Source organism: Crocodylus siamensis, chromosome 9 (assembly GCF_052110815.1).
Source record: "Crocodylus siamensis isolate JL-2025a chromosome 9, ASM5211081v1, whole genome shotgun sequence".
NCBI classification, from domain to species: Eukaryota; Metazoa; Chordata; order Crocodylia; family Crocodylidae; genus Crocodylus; species Crocodylus siamensis.
This window is the reverse complement of record NC_143403.1, coordinates 63,542,150-63,559,009: the sequence shown is the minus strand read 5'-3', so window position 1 is coordinate 63,559,009 and position 16,860 is coordinate 63,542,150. Positions and strand designations below refer to the sequence as shown.

The window sequence follows — 16,860 nt, the reverse complement described above, 5'->3', positions numbered from 1 at the left end:
TGTGTATTCTGTCCTTGCTAGCCCGTGGGTACACAGCCCTGCAGCTTAGGGATGCATCATGACTTATCCCTATATTTTAAGCAAGACATGTATTGAGAATAGGGCGGCTGTCATAGAGGACATTCCAGTTTTTTGCTCCTTTGTCAATACGAAACCCTGTGCTTTTCTAGCCTCTATTTTTCTCTCGGGTTGTTCTCTATTATACGAAACCCTGACGCCTGTATATCCTCTGGTTTTCTCTTGGGTTGTTCTCTATTATATGAAACCCTGACACCTTTATAGCCTCTATTTTTTTCTTCGGGTGTCCTCTATTGATACGAAACCCCGTACCTTTTATATCCTTTATGGATACGAAACCCGGTGCCTTTACGTCCTCTCTTTTTTTCAGGTAAAATAGCCCTCTATTACGTCCTACTCTTCATCTTTTTCTGTTGAAGACAGAAAGACGCCCGGTTCCCTTCTGCCAGGAGAAAAACAGGACGTAAAGGCGTCGGGTTTCCTCTCACCAGAGGACAACCGCGCTGTCCCCTACGATGGGCCCCCCTAATGCAGGACGGATTAAAAAGGAAGATCTCCCTTTTTAAGCCCCCTTCTCCTTTCCATCCTTTCTTTCCCAGCCCCCCGGGGCGGGCTTCAGCCCCGGCGCTGAGCGGAAGCGGAAGTGGAAGTCGGGGGCTTCCGGCGCGCGGCACGCGATGGCTGCGGGCTGTGAGGAGGCGGCGGGCGCGGTGCTGCGGAGCCGGGCCTGCGCCAACCGCGTCTTCGAGCTGCTGGAGCCGCTGCAGGCGGGCGCGGCCGGGCCGGTGCTGGGCGCGCTGCGGGCCTGCGCCCGCCTCTTCCCCGCGCTGCTGCGGCGCGGGGACCTGCTGGCCGGCCCCCTGCCCCCGGAGGACGCCCCGCTGCCGGGTCCGTGCCCCTCGGGCCGAGGGCGGGGGAGCCCGGGGTGGGACGTAGCTTCCCGGCGTCAGCCCCCTGCCCCACAAAGCGCTTGGCAGGGGCCCGAGGCTAAAAAGCCCCTGTGCTCGCTTTGCCCGCAGATGGCTGCAGCGCAGAGGAGCAGTACAAGATCTGGATGAGGCATCGCTACCACAGCTGTGTCCTCTGCTTGGCCGAGCTCATGGGCCACTCCTCCTTCGAGGTCAAGGTAAGCCGCTGGGGCCCGCTGTCCTCCGCCGGTTAAGACGACAACGGGCGACGCTTTCCTCCGCTCCCTGAATGCCCCTGTGTAACCGTGCGGGGTGCCTTTGTGTAAAGCCAGCGTGAGAGCCCCCTTGGCCAGTCTCAGCGAAGCCGGCAGGTCTTTCTCTTGAAGACAGAAAGGTGCCCGGTTCCCTTCTTCCAAGAGAAAAACAGAGGACCTAAAGGCGGGTTTTGCATCAACAGAGGGGAACCGCGCTACCCTCTGTGATGGGCCACCCTAATCAAGAACGAATTAAAAAGGAAGAGCTTTTTAATCTCCCCTCTGCTTTTCATCCTTTCTGAGGATGAGGGAGTTGCCCTCAGAGATGCGGGGCAGAAAATTTTCCCGAGCGGAAAATGTGTCAGCGCTTTTATTTTTCCATGGGAAGTCTTCCGTTTCTAAAAATTCATTGTTTCATCAGATTTGTTCGTAATGATGACTGGATGCCAGTTTCAAAGTTGTAATTCATTTCAGAGTTAGAATGCAGGCTTTTCAGGCGATTACCCCGAGGAAGTGTGAGAGGAAGCACGTGTGTTTTATTGATGTGTAAACAGGAGGGTCGTTACACTTGTATAATAAATAATCCAAACCAAAAGTCAAGTTACGAATTCACCTAATTGGCTGTGCAGGTCAAATCAAAACTAAAACACGGCATATCATGCACAGTTCTTTGGATGTGCTAAAATTAGTGTCGGTGGTTTTCAGCACTTTAATTTTTTCTTAAACAAACAATGTAAGGGACATACATGCTACTGTGTAGTGTCTTCGCATTTTTACAGTTATCCCGATCAAAATCATTTCTTTCCGCATAAAGCTTTGCATTTGTTTGAATACGACGTTTAAACCACATTAAGTGTGATGCATTTAATTTTCTTCCTAATCAAATATTTCAGTTCAAATACTTCAAAAAAGGGAGCAAGGAGGACCTGGGGAACTATAGGCCAGTTAGTCTTACCTTGATCCTGGGCAAGCTTTTTGAGAGAATTATTCTGGCACATGTCCATGAGGGGCCAGCAGGGGAGATTATGCTGAGAGGCAACCAACACGGGTTCATTAGCGGCAGGTCCTGTCAGACCAACCTGGTGGCCTCCTACGACCAGGTCACCAAATCCTTGGACGCAGGGGCAGCAGTGGACATCGTCTTTCTGGACTTTCGGAAGGCCTTCGACACTGTCTCTCACCCCGTTCTCATTAAGAAACTGGGGTACTGTGGTGTCGGCACCCACACAGTCACATGGGTCGCCAACTGGCTGGAGGGCCGCACCCAGAGAGTGGTGGTGGACGGGTCATTTTCAACCGGGAGGGATGTGGGCAGTGGGGTTCCCCAGGGCTCGGTCCTCGGCCCGCACTGTTCAACATCTTCATCAGCGACTTGGATGAGGGGGTAAAAACCACCTTGTTCAAATTTGCTGATGACACTAAGATGTGGGCACTCTAGAAGGGAGGAATAGGCTGCAGTCGGACCTAGACAGGTTACGGGGGTGGGCAGATGAGAACAGGATGGGATTCAACACTGACAAGTGCAAGGTGCTGCACCTGGGGAGGAAGAACTGCACCATACCTACAGGCTGGGGAACTCCCTTCTCGTCAGTGCAGAGGCAGAAAAGGATCTTGGAGTCATCATTGATGCCAAGACGAACATGGGCCGGAAGTGTGGGGATGCAGTCAGGAAGGCCAACCGCACCTTGTCATGCATCCGCAGATGCATCGTGAGCAGGTCCAAGGAGGTGATCCTCCCCCACTGGTCAGGCCGCAGCTGGAGTACTGCATCCAGTTCTGGGCGCTGCACTTGAGAAGGGATGTGGACAGCATGGAGAGGGTCCAGAGGAGGCCACTTGCATAATCAGGGGGAAGTGGGGCAGCCTCTCCCTACGAGGAGAGGCAACGGGACCTGAACCTGTTCAGCCTCCACAAGAGAAGGCTGAGGGGGGGATCTAGTGGCCTGTTACAAACTAGTCAAGGGAAACCAGCAGGCATTGGGGGAGTCCCTGTTCCCCCGAGCACTGCCAGGAGTGACTAGAAATAACAGTCACAAGCTGGCAGAGGGTAAATTTAGGCTAGCCATCAGGAGGCACGACTTCACGGTCAGGGCAGCTAGGATCTGGAACCAACTTCCAAGAGAGGTGGTGCAGGCTCCTACCCTGGGGGTCTTTAAGAGGAGGCTGGATGTACACCTTGCTGGGGTCGTTTGACCCTAGTACTCTCTCCTGCCATGGCAGGGGGTCAGACTCGATGATCTGCTCGGGTCCCTTCTGACCGTACCAACTATGAAACTTGTTTGGCTATTGGGACATAAAATTAACATGAGGGTACTTTTTGAGTTTTGTTTACTACATATAAGTCAAATAAACATGCTAAATTAGATCACACTGTATTTGGGGCATTGGAAATTTTGTGGAAAATTTTCCAATTAAAAATTTTCCAGAAAACCCACGTGTTTCGTTGCCGTGGAGCAAGTCAGACCATAGGTCCATCTTGCTCAGTCTCCTGTTGCACAGGGTTGGAGTGGCTGCTGACAGGGAGAGCGAGTTGTGTAGGACCAGGGTTTTTTCCTCTCTCACTTCTGAGCCCTGAGCACATGAGGTTGAGGAAGTTGTGATTCGGAGCCCATGCCCCTCACTCCTGATGCCCCTTTCCTCCAAGAATCCCTTGATGAATCTGGCTGAACTGCCACAAAGGAGCGCAGGAAAGGGAAGGTGCCATTTGTGTCACACAAGACAAACGTCCTCATTCATCTTCTACCAATGTCCATCTGTGATTCACAGAAGTTTAGGGCTAGAAGGGACCTCCTGAGATCATCGGGTCCAACCGCCTACTCTGGGCAGGAAAGACTGCTGTGGTCAAATAACCCCAGCAAGGTGTGCATCCATGGTAGATGGGTCTGCTGGAGTTGCGGTCTTCAGGGTGAGACTGGCAAGCAATAGGGTGTGCTCTTAATACTGCCTGTGCTGCCTTGACGTACTAGTTCTTTTATCTTTCCTACCCTGTGAGCCCCCTCCCCAAGACAGCACGTCTTGCACTGCTGTCTGTAGCCAGCATGCCTGCCCCCATGCTAAAGGGACCGAATCCAAGTAGGATGAGCAGCTCTGAAACATTTACTGTGTCCCTGAAAACCTTCCTTTTGTCTCCTTGAAAGGAAATGTCACTCTGCACCCTGATGAAGTTCGTGGAGGTGGAAGGGGAGCACCCACTGGTCAAAGCAGAGTGGAAAGGCAGTTTCATTTTTCCTCGTGAGCTTTTAAAAGTAAGTTTTGTGGCTTGGGAGCTGTCACCGCTATAAGGCACATTGTCATGTGCAAAGCCCAGACAGAGGGAGCCTGTGTTCATGCTCAGACTCTGAAGCAGAAAGCTTGGACACCAACTTCCTCATGTTTGGTGAAATGCCAGAGGTCTAAATTAGGTTCCAGCCAACCAGATCTCTCTCCAGGGCTACTAGTGTGCATTAGATGCTGACTTGCTGCTTTTTTTTCTTTTTAATTAACTCCCTTTGCTAGCTGGTGGTGGAGAGCTTAATTCCCTGCGAAGAGGATTCCTCGCTCCTCATCTCACGCTTCCAGGAATATCTGGAGTATGACGACGTCCGGTACTTCGTGATGAAGGCAGTGACTGAAAATATTGGGCAAATCATGCAGAAGACTAAGGAGGTAATGGGGTATTGCGGCCATGGTGGGCCTGGAAGACCCTCACTGTGGAAACCACCACTAGCAGGCAGTGTGGGTGTCACCACCTGTACCTGGGAAGGCTCCTCTGCTGCACCGTGGAGCTATCTGAGCACTAGGATCTAACACAGGCAGATGGGTGTGCTAGCTTCCATATGCTGAGACACAGCCACTCTTTTATTTGTCTGACCCAGTTTTGCAGAGAGCTGCCCTCAGGATTAGCCAGGACTGGCTAAAGGGGGCTTTTTGGTTAGCTTGACAGAAGCTCATCGATGAGGTTCTGGTTTCTGATTTTGAAAGCAGAGGAAAGCTTTTGCTTCTGTTGCCTCTCTAATGGATGAACATAGTTAGTTTGCTTTCTCTGATGTCATCAGCAGGGTTTTTGATTTGCAGAATCAGAGATGAGACTATGTAGACTATAAAACTTGAGTGTGGGAGTGTTAATTAAGACCCTGCCAGTGCTGGTCTGTGCCTGGTATTAACTCCAGGTCTTTGCTTTAATATTTTTGTTGAGGTAAATCCTATCAGTGCACATAAAGTGAATGGATGTCCCCTGGGAGCCTTTGTATAACTAACCTCTGTGCATCCTTTTCTTTCCCTTCCTAGATTCCACTGCCTGTGTACCAGCAGAATGTATTTTCCCTCATTTCATCCATTAGCATGCCGAGCAGAAAGACTGAGCTTGTCAATTTTATGGTGAAGCAAGGTTAGTTGCTATTACTGGGATGTTTTACATATAAGAGAGAAAGCATACTCAAATTTTTACCCTGTACATCAGAGTATTGACTTCTGTTAGTATTTTCTGATACTTGTCTTTCTCCACGCTGTGAATTAGGGGATGCCGTTCTTTTTATATGCTTTTGAGAGCCTCCACTTTTCTGCCCTGCACTGCCTCTCAGAGCCATCATTTTTAGCTGCTTGTGGGGAAAGTAAAAATCTGATGGATGGTGTGTGAGCTGGAATAAGAAATGTCATACAGGATTTAGATGTATCAATGTGGTTGAAAATTACCAGCTCCAGACTGGCATGTGGCTGGTTTTGGTCCATTCAGTTGGCATGTTATCTTCCCTTTTCATCCGCTGCTTCTTAACTCAGATGGCTTTAACAAACCGTAACATCTGAATAATTTGGAAGCTAAATTTATTTTCTCTCTATATTAGATCAAACCACAGCAGCAGGAGAAAGTCCTTTGCTGTTTAATTACTCTGTTTGAGCTTGCCTGGAAACACCTTGCCTCACGCAGCCCCATTTAGATTTCGACTGAAATGGAACTTAAATTCGCTCCATTGGCAGTGGCCGACTGTGATCATTGGCATGCAGCTATTTCAAAGGGAATACCTGGGGGGGGTTCTTCATTACTTGCCCTTTCAAATTAACCTTAAACTTGTTTTGCTTTTATCTTTAAACAGATCACCTGGAGGAATGGAAGGTGTCAAAGCTCAAGGTAACCCGTTGTTTGGGGGGTAGGCAGAGTTGTACCTTGTCCTTGTCAGTTCTCTGAGCTTATGGTTTGCTTATCCTTGTTTTAAGGAGCACAAGCGGGCCTTTGAGAGGATGTGGCTGGTTTTCCTGAAATACAAGGTGAGTGGTGAAATTCATTTACTGTCTCCTGTTGTTTTTTCATCTGCTGCAATTCAGGCTTGGAAATCTTTACGCGCCCTCTGTACAACTTAACCCTGGAGTGGATGCTCTGAAGACAGTAGACTGAAGTAGGCAAATTCACTGTTGCCTGTGCTCTGGGATTAGATGCTGGTGGAAGTCACCCCTGTGACATTGTACCTTGCACTGTCCTGATATTTGACCTGTGTATTTATTTCTCTTAATGCTCCCTTGGCACACTCTAGTTTGTCTTTCCCTTTTCCCCCCTAATGCATAGTAGCCAGCTCTGAATACCAGGAGTTGCTCTGAGCCTGGAGCCCTGCGCAGAGCCCCACAGATTTGGGCGTGGAGCCCCATAGATTTCAGGGAGGTTCTCGTCAGTCTTCTGAAGTAACTTGCCCATTGTTTCTAAGCCAGGCCGGATCTGTCCAATGCTTCCTGATATTGTCCCCTGGCCGCCGGAGCTCTTTATGGAGTTGCTGTCCTTTGGATTCCTCCCAGCCCCCATGGTTTGAATGTCATGTTTCCTCCCTCACAGCTACCCAGCAGTCTGTACAAAAAGGTTCTTATGATTCTGCATGACTCCATCCTGCCTCACATGAACGAACCCACCCTCATGATAGACTTCCTGACAGCAGCCTATGACATAGGTGGGTAGAGATGCTGGATCCTGTGCACTTCAGAGAATGACAAAGGACTGTAGGGCTAAAGCCTGAGCAGGGTAGATGTGTGCTGGTTGTGCCCTGCCTCTGTGGGAAGTGATTGAAGGAGGGACCCACGTGGCAAATCAGAAGTGCGATTGCCTTTGGCTGGAAGGGGGTTGGAACAGTTCTCAGGACCCTGGTGGGTAAGGGCAGGAGGAGTAAACCAGATATATTTCTCTGTGCTTGTTATTGTTCTCCCAAGAAATAGCTTTGTTGTATGAGCCCAGCTTTAATTCCTTGCCTTTGCCTTTAAGGACAAAGTTTAGAAAAAGACAGACTGTAATGCTGTCTTAAATCAACCGCATTCAGCCCACACTACCACAAAACAGTGCAGACTCACAGCTGTGCTGTGTTCGGACTCAAGATACACCACTTCCCTGTGGAGGTGCTACTTCTGAGGAGCTTCACTGGACTTCTGATGCCCTTCCTGGGGTGCTAGGGCAGCATGTACATGCTTCTTTCAGCCCCGTGCCCTACTTGGGCCTGTTCTAACTATGGCTGAAGTTTTTTTTTTTTTTAATAACAGCAGGGTCGTAAGTGATCTGTGAGCCTTTGGAAATTTAGTTGGATCGCTGTCCTTTGGAATTTTATAGCCAGTTGTCACTGTTTTGTTATCTCGGGAAGCTGTTTAGCTTTAAGTGTTTTGACTGTCATGCTCTTTCTTTAATGTTTTGCTGCAGAAATGGCATAGGGAGACTCTGTTGTTGTTCTGAAATCTCCAGAACAGCAGAGTTTCTGAATGCCTGAAGAAGGATACTTGTGCCTGAAAGTTTGCAAAGAACTTTGTTCCAACGTTGTTAGACCAACACTGCTGCAACCAAAAACCTTGCTACAGAAATTAGTGACAACTGTCAGCTTTTGCCACATTTTTATATCTGCTTTGCTTTCTTACAGGTGGTGCTATCAGTCTTCTAGCCTTAAATGGGTTGTTTGTTCTGATTCATCAGCATAACCTGTAAGTAGAAAAAATGTTGTCTTATTTAAAGGAAGGGATTTTTTTTGGATGATGTTTTGCATGAGGTTTCTCCTTTTCATGCGTGCGTGTGTAAATAGAAGGGATGGAAGTACATTCCCCAGTTCTTTGTACTCTAAAATGCCGTCACTAGTTACTCAGCATGTAGGATGTTGAGCTGTTGCTAATCGGCCCCAATTTGTGGTGTTTTGTCGGGGATGGAGCCCGTCATGTCATCTGGCTCAGATCTCGGGTGCTAAACTTCTGAATTCCTGGTCTAATTTTCGATGAATGCCCCAGTTTATCTCAGGCTGTTGCCACAGAATATTGGCAATAGTTTGATGTAAAGTGTAGGTCCCTTTCTTCATGGCTGGTGAAGGAGGATTATCTGTTGCAGACATTTTCTTTTCCCTAAATCTGTGTTTTGGTGACTGCGCCATGCACTGTCCAGCTATTAGTCAAGAGGTGTCTTGACCACAACAAGCTCCCCTATCACAACTGGTTGCTGTGTTTTGTTGGCAATGCTTGCAGCGTGGCCAGGGATTGATGAGATGTGAAAACTTAATTGCCTTCCTGATCCTCAGAATTGCACCTCTAGGAAATAGCCACGGTAGGCTTTCAAGGGTGAGAAACTTGTCTGTCACTTCTGTGCCCATTCAGTGGGTCAGGGGCCTGATTCTGTGTTGTTGCTGTCAGTAGTTGCCATCATCATGGCTATCAGGCAGTGAAGGCTCTGGTCCAAAAACTGGGATCCAGACCTTCCAAGTATACAAAATTTAACTTTTTCTTTTTAAAAGCCGAGCTGCAGAGAGGAACTTCCATCTCTGGTAGTTCACTTGAAAGGACTTCCGTGAGCCAGTTTCTAGATTAGGGGCCTGGTCTGAGCAAGGCCATAATAAAAGCCAAATAAACTCTCTTATTTACACTTCTTTTTCATATAGGGAATACCCTGACTTCTACAAAAAGCTGTACAGCCTCTTGGACCCTTCCATCTACCACGTGAAGTACCGTGCCAGGTTTTTCCGTTTGATGGATTTATTTTTGTCTTCGTCGTAAGTACCTAGCATAGGATATATGCCCAGTCCTTTCTCCCTTGCTTTTCTATCTATCCGGGGTCTGCTTTTGACCAGTCCCCTCTGAGGGCTAACTGGCTATATCTTGTAGGGCTCAAGAGTCAGATTCCTAGTTCTGGAGGAGACTGGACTTGAGGGTGCTGTTTAGTCTTCCCCAACCATTTTGCATGAAGAATTTGCAATGCTCTTTCCCATACCCATACCAGTCTGGAAGCTTTCGTAGCTTGGATGAACTTCATGTATCTTTTTCCTTGCCTCACTTTCAATAGGCATTTACCTGCATATCTGGTGGCGGCGTTTATAAAGCGCCTCTCTCGGCTGGCCCTCACCGCTCCCCCTGAGGCTCTGCTCATGGTCATTCCCTTCATCTGCAATCTTTTCCGGAGGCACCCAGCTTGCAAGGTTCTTGTGCACAGACCCGGCGGGCCCGAAGGTAATTGGGAGCATGGGCGGGGGGCCTGCAGGTTTTTACAGAGCATATGCAGGTGGATTGGTCTGTCAGCTGGGGAAGGGGAAATCCCAGCTCCGTTCTGTTCCCTGGGCCTTCACTGTCCCTTGTCACCAGACTGTATCCCACTCAGGCTTTCCTCGGGCTTCCTGTGGCCATCTGCCTCTTAGCCTTTCTGCTTAAGTGCAAAGTGCCCCTGGCACCTCTTTCAGTCTCTCTATTTGCTACTCTGCCTTGAAGCCAGGAGCCTTGAAGCCAGGAAGCCCTATATGTGGCTTCCCGCATGGCCCATGGCTAGCGGCTGCCATAGTGACCACATAGTCTGGTGCGAAAGGGCCTGTGATCTGCAGCAGGTGTAGAGTGGTGCCCATGTGTCCCAAGGCCTTGTGCTTTGCTGCCACTTGAGGACCTGAATGTTTATGTTAAAAAGGGCAGATTAGTGTAGGTGCCAAAGGCTGATGGGGCAGCTCGGTCATCAGGTCTCTGTCTCTGAGACTGAACTGTTGAGTCTGCAAGAACAGACATTTTCTAAGCCAGTGCTCATCACTACTGGCATCCTTGCTGTTTAAACTGGAGACAGGCTGATGACGGCATCGACCCATGTGAGTGATGGGACAGAACAGCACGTGACTCCCATCTTCACTCTGAGTCATCCTGGCTTCTCACCTCTGTTTTCCTGCCAGCCACCTTCTGGACTTAGTTATTTCATTTTGAACATTTGGGACAAGGCACTGTGAGGTCTGCCGGTTGCAACCAGGCAGGCATCCCTTTAAATCACAGGTGTCAGCCCCAGTAGGTTGGGTAGGCTTTCCTGAGCTTTTCGGTTGCTTCCTTTCTCTCTGCCTTGAGGGCTTGGGTGTCATCTTGTGGGGAGGTCTGTTAGTCGTTCATTATAGATGTTTCTGTTCCTCTGTCTCAGATCTGTTGGAAGATCCGTATGTCATGGAGGAAGAAGAGCCGTCTGAAAGCAGAGCTCTGGAGAGCTCCCTCTGGGAGCTGCGGGTGAGTCTTGCCTCTAGCCTGTGTGGTCCAGGACACAACCCTTCCCACTAGCCGTGTGCTGTGCACTCCTGTCCCCCTTGTTCCTTCCGTTGTGTGACTTCATGCTGGGAAACACCACTTTAAGGTGTGTAAGTATGGGTAGCGCCCTTTGAAGTGAGGCAGCTTCCTGGCCAGTATCTGACCTGTGCAAGGACAGAAGAGGACTGGATTGGTGTCATCCTCTGTGTCCTGTTCTTGATGTTTCAGGCTCTTCAGAACCATTATTACCCTGATGTGGCCAAAGCAGCCGCCACTGTGAATCAATCACTGTCAGAGATCGAGGATGATATATCGGGGCTCCTGGAGCTGTCTGCTTATGAGGTAGGGTTGCTCTGTGCATGCGTCTGTGAATAATACGGGAGCCAGGGTGATCCTTTCCTGGTGGGTCTAACAGGCTGATCTGCCAGCAGGAGTGTGGTGGGGCTGCAGGACTGTGCCAATGAATTTACAGGTTGGCTTGTTACCAGTCTGTCATTTTGCTGGTTCTAGTTTGTCCCAGAGAAATCCCACCCCTGCTCTCATATTGAAGCATCTTTCTGCTGCTGCTTTGCGGTGCCAAGTGCAGGCATCCTGCTCAAAGCTTTGAGTATCACATTGGCCCCATGTTAGGGCCTAAATGGTGCCTGGGGTCTTTGTGCTGGGATGAATTTTGCCTTGCTTGGGACCTGCCCCATCTAACATGGTACCACCTTGCTCTCTGGGCTGCAGGATGAGAGGTACAGTTCTCTCTAACCAACACCTGCCTCCAGGCAGCCTCCAAGTCTGTCATGTACACAAAATAAAGCAAAGGCCCAGAAAATCCACCCCAACCCCGCTTTTTCCTGGTCCAGGTGTGTGGGGAATTGGTGTTGGCAGAAAAAATTTCACAGCAGGTTTTTACAGATGCCAGCACCTCATATGATCTCTTCTTTTGCAGCTTTTTGATAGAGAAGTAATGAAAAGTACCACCGACGTGCCTCTGGAGTTCGAACAAGTGAGAGGGCTGTTTGGCAAAAAGAATGACATATTTGCAGAGTATTTTGCGCTGGACTGAAGTTGCACGTTCCCTGGCTGGTCGGTAGCAAACAGGCCCCTCTGGCTGCCCAGCTCTGCTTGTTCATGTGGGACTTTCTGGAGTTTTGGGCTTTAAAATAATTCCAGGTAATGGCTGTACTACCCAACAGGGGGTGGTACTTACTTTGGTGGCCTTTGTCAGCAGCTCTGAATGGACTCTTACTCCTTGTTCGCAAAACAAGTGCAGTTTTTCACATTAACTGGCTTTTGCATTTTATCGCCACCCCGGCCTAGAGTTAGTAAACACTTTTTTTATGGGCACATGATTCTGACTCAAGATTTACAGTCTGTCCTCTTGTTCCTTTCTCTGAAGTGTCTGCTACTGGATGCAGTCAGTGCTGGGGTGGATTTACATAGATCTGGTGGGACTACAGCCTTTTACCTAGCACATAAGGAGGAGGGCAGGTAGAAAGGTTTCTTTCCACATTTTAAGCCTAGATCCTGCCTTGAAGGATCATAGTTCACTTGAGAATTGTCCGGTGATCTCAAAGTCTTGTAGGTGATGTTAAAGTCTCCATCTGTTTTACAACCTTACCTAGGCAGGAACCAGCCTAATCAAAGAAATAATAAACATTTCCACTCACTGTGTTGGCTCTTATATTCAGAGGTTAAAAGGAGATTTGTCAAGAGCAGCAGTTAACAAGGCACATCAAGAAACTTGCTCTATTACATGCTATCAATGTTAATCGGACCAAATTCTTGCATGCACCTCTGTTGCTCAGTGTAGTTTTGTTTTAGCAGAAAACCATGACTGATTAAATGTCACCTGCTTTGAAAATGAGCATAATCTTGGTGATTGCTCAGAGCTAAATACGCAGTTGAAGAGCAGTGGGAAGCAGTCATTCTCCGGCAGCCCTCTTCCCTGATTGACTTTCCAGAATGGTTTGAAGTTGGTTAAACATAGCGCCGTTTATAACCATTTATAAATGGTGTGGATTTGGAAATGTGGCCACTGCAGGAATAGCTGTGTTGCTCTCACTGTTGAAATAACATTGTTTTTGCAGTTGGATGTAGCTAGTTTTGAATGCCGTAAGATGGTTTGGTAAAGAGCAGGCTTGGGCCATGCCAGAAGAGAGGCAGAAGTTTCCATCGGCTTTCAGCTTGTGCTTTGGAAGACGATGAGTGCTCAGCCCCAGATCCAGCTAAAGACTAGCAAGCAGTTTCACTGATTGCATTGTTTGTGTCCACAAGGCAGTTGTATCTTAAATGAGCTGCTCATTTTCTGTTAATTTTAGCTCCACCTTATAAAGGATAAGCAACTGGATGAGTATTGCTGCCACAAGAAATGGATGGTAAAGTCTAGGAGAGCTTGTTTTGGGCTGGAGTGGGAGGACAGTGCAAGAAGTTCAGGAGAAGGCAACCTGGCTGTGTGCAGTTTAAGGGCATCCGGTTTGGTCTCCTCCAGGCATTTGGAGGGTCACGTGTGAAGTAGTAAATACTGGGGGCCATGTGCATGGATTAAACGGATGACTTCTGTGCACAGCTGTGGGAGTGGTGCTGAGCTCTTGAAGGGCAGAGCTGGACCTGTGTTCTGGGCTTGTTTGCCCTCCAGCAGTTTTGCTGTTTTAGCTTCAGATAATCTCCCGAAGTATTTGCTGAGGGTGTTTGGGGAGCTCCACCTCCGGGTCCTATTGAAATACAGTGTTCTTAGGTCCCCTTAGAAGACCCTGGTTTCCACTCTGTAAAGGCAGGTTATATTCCCATTCTCCGGTCCAGCCTGCTTGGCTTTTTCTTCCTGTCTTTCAGTGTGTGGGGTGGGGCAGTGTGTCAGTGGTAGCCTATGATTTTGCAGGCTTGGGTTCAGGATCCCCTCCCAACCTCTGTTTTTGACCTTTAAAATGTACTTTTCTACCTCATTGAGAGGTTGTAAAAATAAAGCTGCTGAGCTGCTCGGGTGCTGTGCTAACAGGCCTGTAGAACCACATCTGGGTCCTGAACTGTGTTTCCTTCCCTCTTTGCCACAAGGTGTTGTGGATCAGTTTTAAAACCACGGGGCTTTCTGTAGAGACTGAACACTTCTCTCAGATCTCCCAATCCCTTCCTACCCTGACTTTGTCTTGACATTCTCATTAATCTGCACATGAAGATGAATGCCGTGTGCAGCCATTTAAATTTAATTGCAGAGCCTAATCATGGCTTCCCCTAATCGATCACAGTATTAAACAGGAGAGTCTTTATTAGTTGGGAGTAATATCGTCAGTGGTAACTAGAGAAGCAGGAGATGATGGCAGATATCAGGAAATCTAGTGTGAGAATATATTAAAGGACAGCCACTATTTATGAAAGTTTCTAATATGACCTCCGTGGCTCAAAACACTGGAGGGTGCAAGAAAAATGAATGTTATCCACATTCCTAGCAAGTTTTCTACTCATCAATTTATAATAAAAACTTATAGCTGTTAGAGACCTCCAGGCGTTTTCCTGCCTCACCAGCTTAGTGGAGAACATTTCAGAGTTAGTACCAGTATAACTATTTCAGGTCCTGTTCCGGGTCTGAAGGAGGCTTATATAGTATAGGTTATTCTTTCCTGTATTTTATTCCAGTTGAACTGTGTGTCAATACTGTAATGTTGGCTCTATGTTTGTACAGAGCCTAGCACAATGCAATCCTGGCTCATGAGCCGGGGCTTTTCTGGGTTTGTTGGGGACACGACTAATACATAGTTAGCATGGTAAAACTTGTGTGTATAGGTAAGAAGCCAGATCCTTTTCCCCCAGTTCAGGGTCCATGTGGTACTTGGTGTGATCCATTGCTACAAAAGAAGAATAGATCATTCTCCTTTTTCAGGCTAAGGTAGACAGATGTAGCGTTTGCAGGCAGGGCGGCTTTACCTTTAGATGCCATCCAGATTCCTAAACGATAGAACAGGATCTGACCCAAGGTGACCAGGCTTGGATATAGGCCGATAACAGGTTTTGCTGTGTTGCAAAGGGACATCAGGACTTTTGAGGGATAAAAGTGCCTCATCAAGATCTTTCCGGAGGAGGGTAGGCTGTGTGAGGTTGGGTCTTTTCTTCTTCATTTGGATTTGGTGAGACGTCCCCACTAGGGCACTGGCTTCCTGTGTGAGCCTTGTGAATTCGACATCTCTGGATGCCCACTCACCACACTGGGTGGGTAGAGGGGTTCAGCCGTGCCTGGAGGCTGAGGCACTGCTAAGCTCTCTGTGGCCTCCACGTGGACTGTCACATGGGCCATTTCATGCCTTTTCCCTTCAAAAAGTGGTCTGGAAAAGGAACAGAGGCATCTGGAAACTTGAAGCAGCAGCCCCCCCAGAGCAGCAGATGCCTCAGATGAGCTGTCTTGCCATCCTTTGTGCCTGCACACCGTGGCCCAGCTACTAGTGACACGAGGAAGCTGTTAAGTGGCACCCAGGTCTCCTTCCTGGGACTGATGGCTTTGAGCCTCATCAAAGCAGCAGCATATTCTGTGAGACCCTTGTATCCCCGATTGTGTGGCCTCCCACTTACCCTTTCCCTTTTGCCTTTTCTGTGAAGAAAGCACTGTGAGAACAGTATTGAGTTGCTTCCCGGGGCACAGAGCCCTGGTAGGTAGGGCTGTGCGAAACAGCTGTGTCGTTCAGGTTTCGGATTTGGCCGTTTCAGAGGACAGTGATTCATTTCAGTGTTTTGGATCACTGTTCTGTTTCGATTTGGCTGAATCTTTGCGTTTCGGTGCCGATCTGGAGATTCGGATCAGCTGGGCAGAGGCAGGCACAGCCGGGCGGCTGCAGGTTCTCCCGCGGCTCCTCCGGCTGTGCCTGCCTCTGCCTCGGCGGGGGAGCTGCGGGAGAAGCGCCCATGGCTGCCCTGCTTGGCCCCAGCCCCCGGGCACTTTACAAGGAGGGCTGCAGGGCTGTGCTGGACTATTCCCAGGGGGGTGCCTGCGAAACATTTCCAGATGTTTTGGATGGTTTCATTTCAGAGCCTTCCGTTTCAGATTTGGTGTTTCAGGTGCCAAAATGGGCCAGAATACCTCCAAAACGAAACAGCTGCCCAAATTTCACACAGCCCTACTGGTAGGTGTCTTGAGGGAAGAGGTCTGTGCATGATGGCCCTACCAGTCTGAGGTAGGAGCCCAAACCTAAGGGCTTTAGTTTTGGCTGAAATTTGTTAAGCCACTCTCAAGCTGCAAGCGTCTCGCAGCTTGTTGAGGGCTAGATTTAGGAACACCCTTACCCAGTTTACTCCTGGCCATATTTTCGACTGGCCTAGTTGTCCATAAGCAGTACCGCTATTGCGTATAGAAATCCCAGCTGCGGACTTATGCTACGTGGCTTACAGGGACAGAAAAGTCATTCTGTAAGCTCCTCGGGACAAGGACTAGAGCCCAGAAATTCAACCGTGTACAGACACCTGCCTTTCTTCATTGGGAGTTAAATGCTTAAATCATTTGAAGACTGTCACCTTAAAACACTTAGCTAGGCATTGTTCCTGAGCTGAGGACATTGATAACAAATGTCCCCACCCATCCAAGGCCCATCTTGTCCTTGAAAAGAACTTGTCCAACCCTTCGTGAAGCTTTTATCTCGAAGGCCTCCCTCCCCATGGGAGGCATTGGAAAATCAGAAGTTATAAATATTAAAAGTTTTTGCTGTGGCATCTGCAGTCACTGAGCAAACCTTATCATGCTGCACACCCGCTGCTGCTACAGCTCCACAGGTCTCCACAGACTAAAGATTATAGATGCTTTAATCATACTATGTATTAACTGGAAGGGAAGATTGAAGTACCAGGCAGAGAGGGGCATAAATCATTCCTGCTATTATTTGATTTTTATCAAACTTTTTTTTCTTTATGTAGCACAAAAGGCACCTTTATGAAAACACAACTTATATCAGCCTCCCCTCCCCTCCTGCCCCATTCCCAAATAAGAACAGCCGATAAGTTGTGTTTGTGTATCTGTATATACTGCCTTTAGCTTTATTTTTCTAAACTTTCATTCATTTAAAGGCCATAAATATCAAAGCCATTCCAACCTGCAGATAAGTGCAGTTCACCAGAAACTCGAGAGATTTTTCTCTCTTGCTAGTTAAAATCCAAGTGACCAGTGCAGTGTGTTTTTCTGTTAATCTACTCGGATTTTTTTTTTTAAAGATCTTTATCATTTTTTAATTAAAAACTATAGCTAGCAAGAGGGGGAAAGTGCAA

General features: G+C 48.3%; 1 protein-coding gene across 1 annotated transcript; it reads left to right on the top strand.

The window, feature by feature from the left end:
• The first annotated feature begins 658 nt into the window (after positions 1-658).
• On the top strand, positions 659-12,293 carry NOC4L (nucleolar complex associated 4 homolog). Its single transcript, XM_090063796.1, has 14 exons — positions 659-906; positions 1,038-1,144; positions 4,317-4,424; positions 4,675-4,824; positions 5,446-5,545; positions 6,249-6,283; positions 6,370-6,420; positions 6,977-7,088; positions 8,037-8,097; positions 9,036-9,146; positions 9,437-9,600; positions 10,535-10,617; positions 10,864-10,977; positions 11,573-12,293. The coding sequence occupies exons 1-14, from the start codon at positions 696-698 to the stop codon at positions 11,687-11,689; spliced, it is 1,524 nt and encodes a 507-aa protein (XP_089919922.1). The 5' UTR covers positions 659-695; the 3' UTR covers positions 11,690-12,293.
• Positions 12,294-16,860: the final 4,567 nt, after the last annotated feature.

Excerpts from the sequence above, each read along its gene's own strand:
- NOC4L (XM_090063796.1), top strand. The coding sequence starts at position 696 with ATGGCTGCGGGCTGTGAGGAGGCGGCGGGCGCGGTGCTGCGGAGCCGG. Across the intron at positions 9,601-10,534 it reads CAGACCCGGCGGGCCCGAAG|ATCTGTTGGAAGATCCGTAT; the intron begins GTAATTGGGAGC and ends CCTCTGTCTCAG. Across the intron at positions 10,618-10,863 it reads GCTCCCTCTGGGAGCTGCGG|GCTCTTCAGAACCATTATTA; the intron begins GTGAGTCTTGCC and ends TTGATGTTTCAG.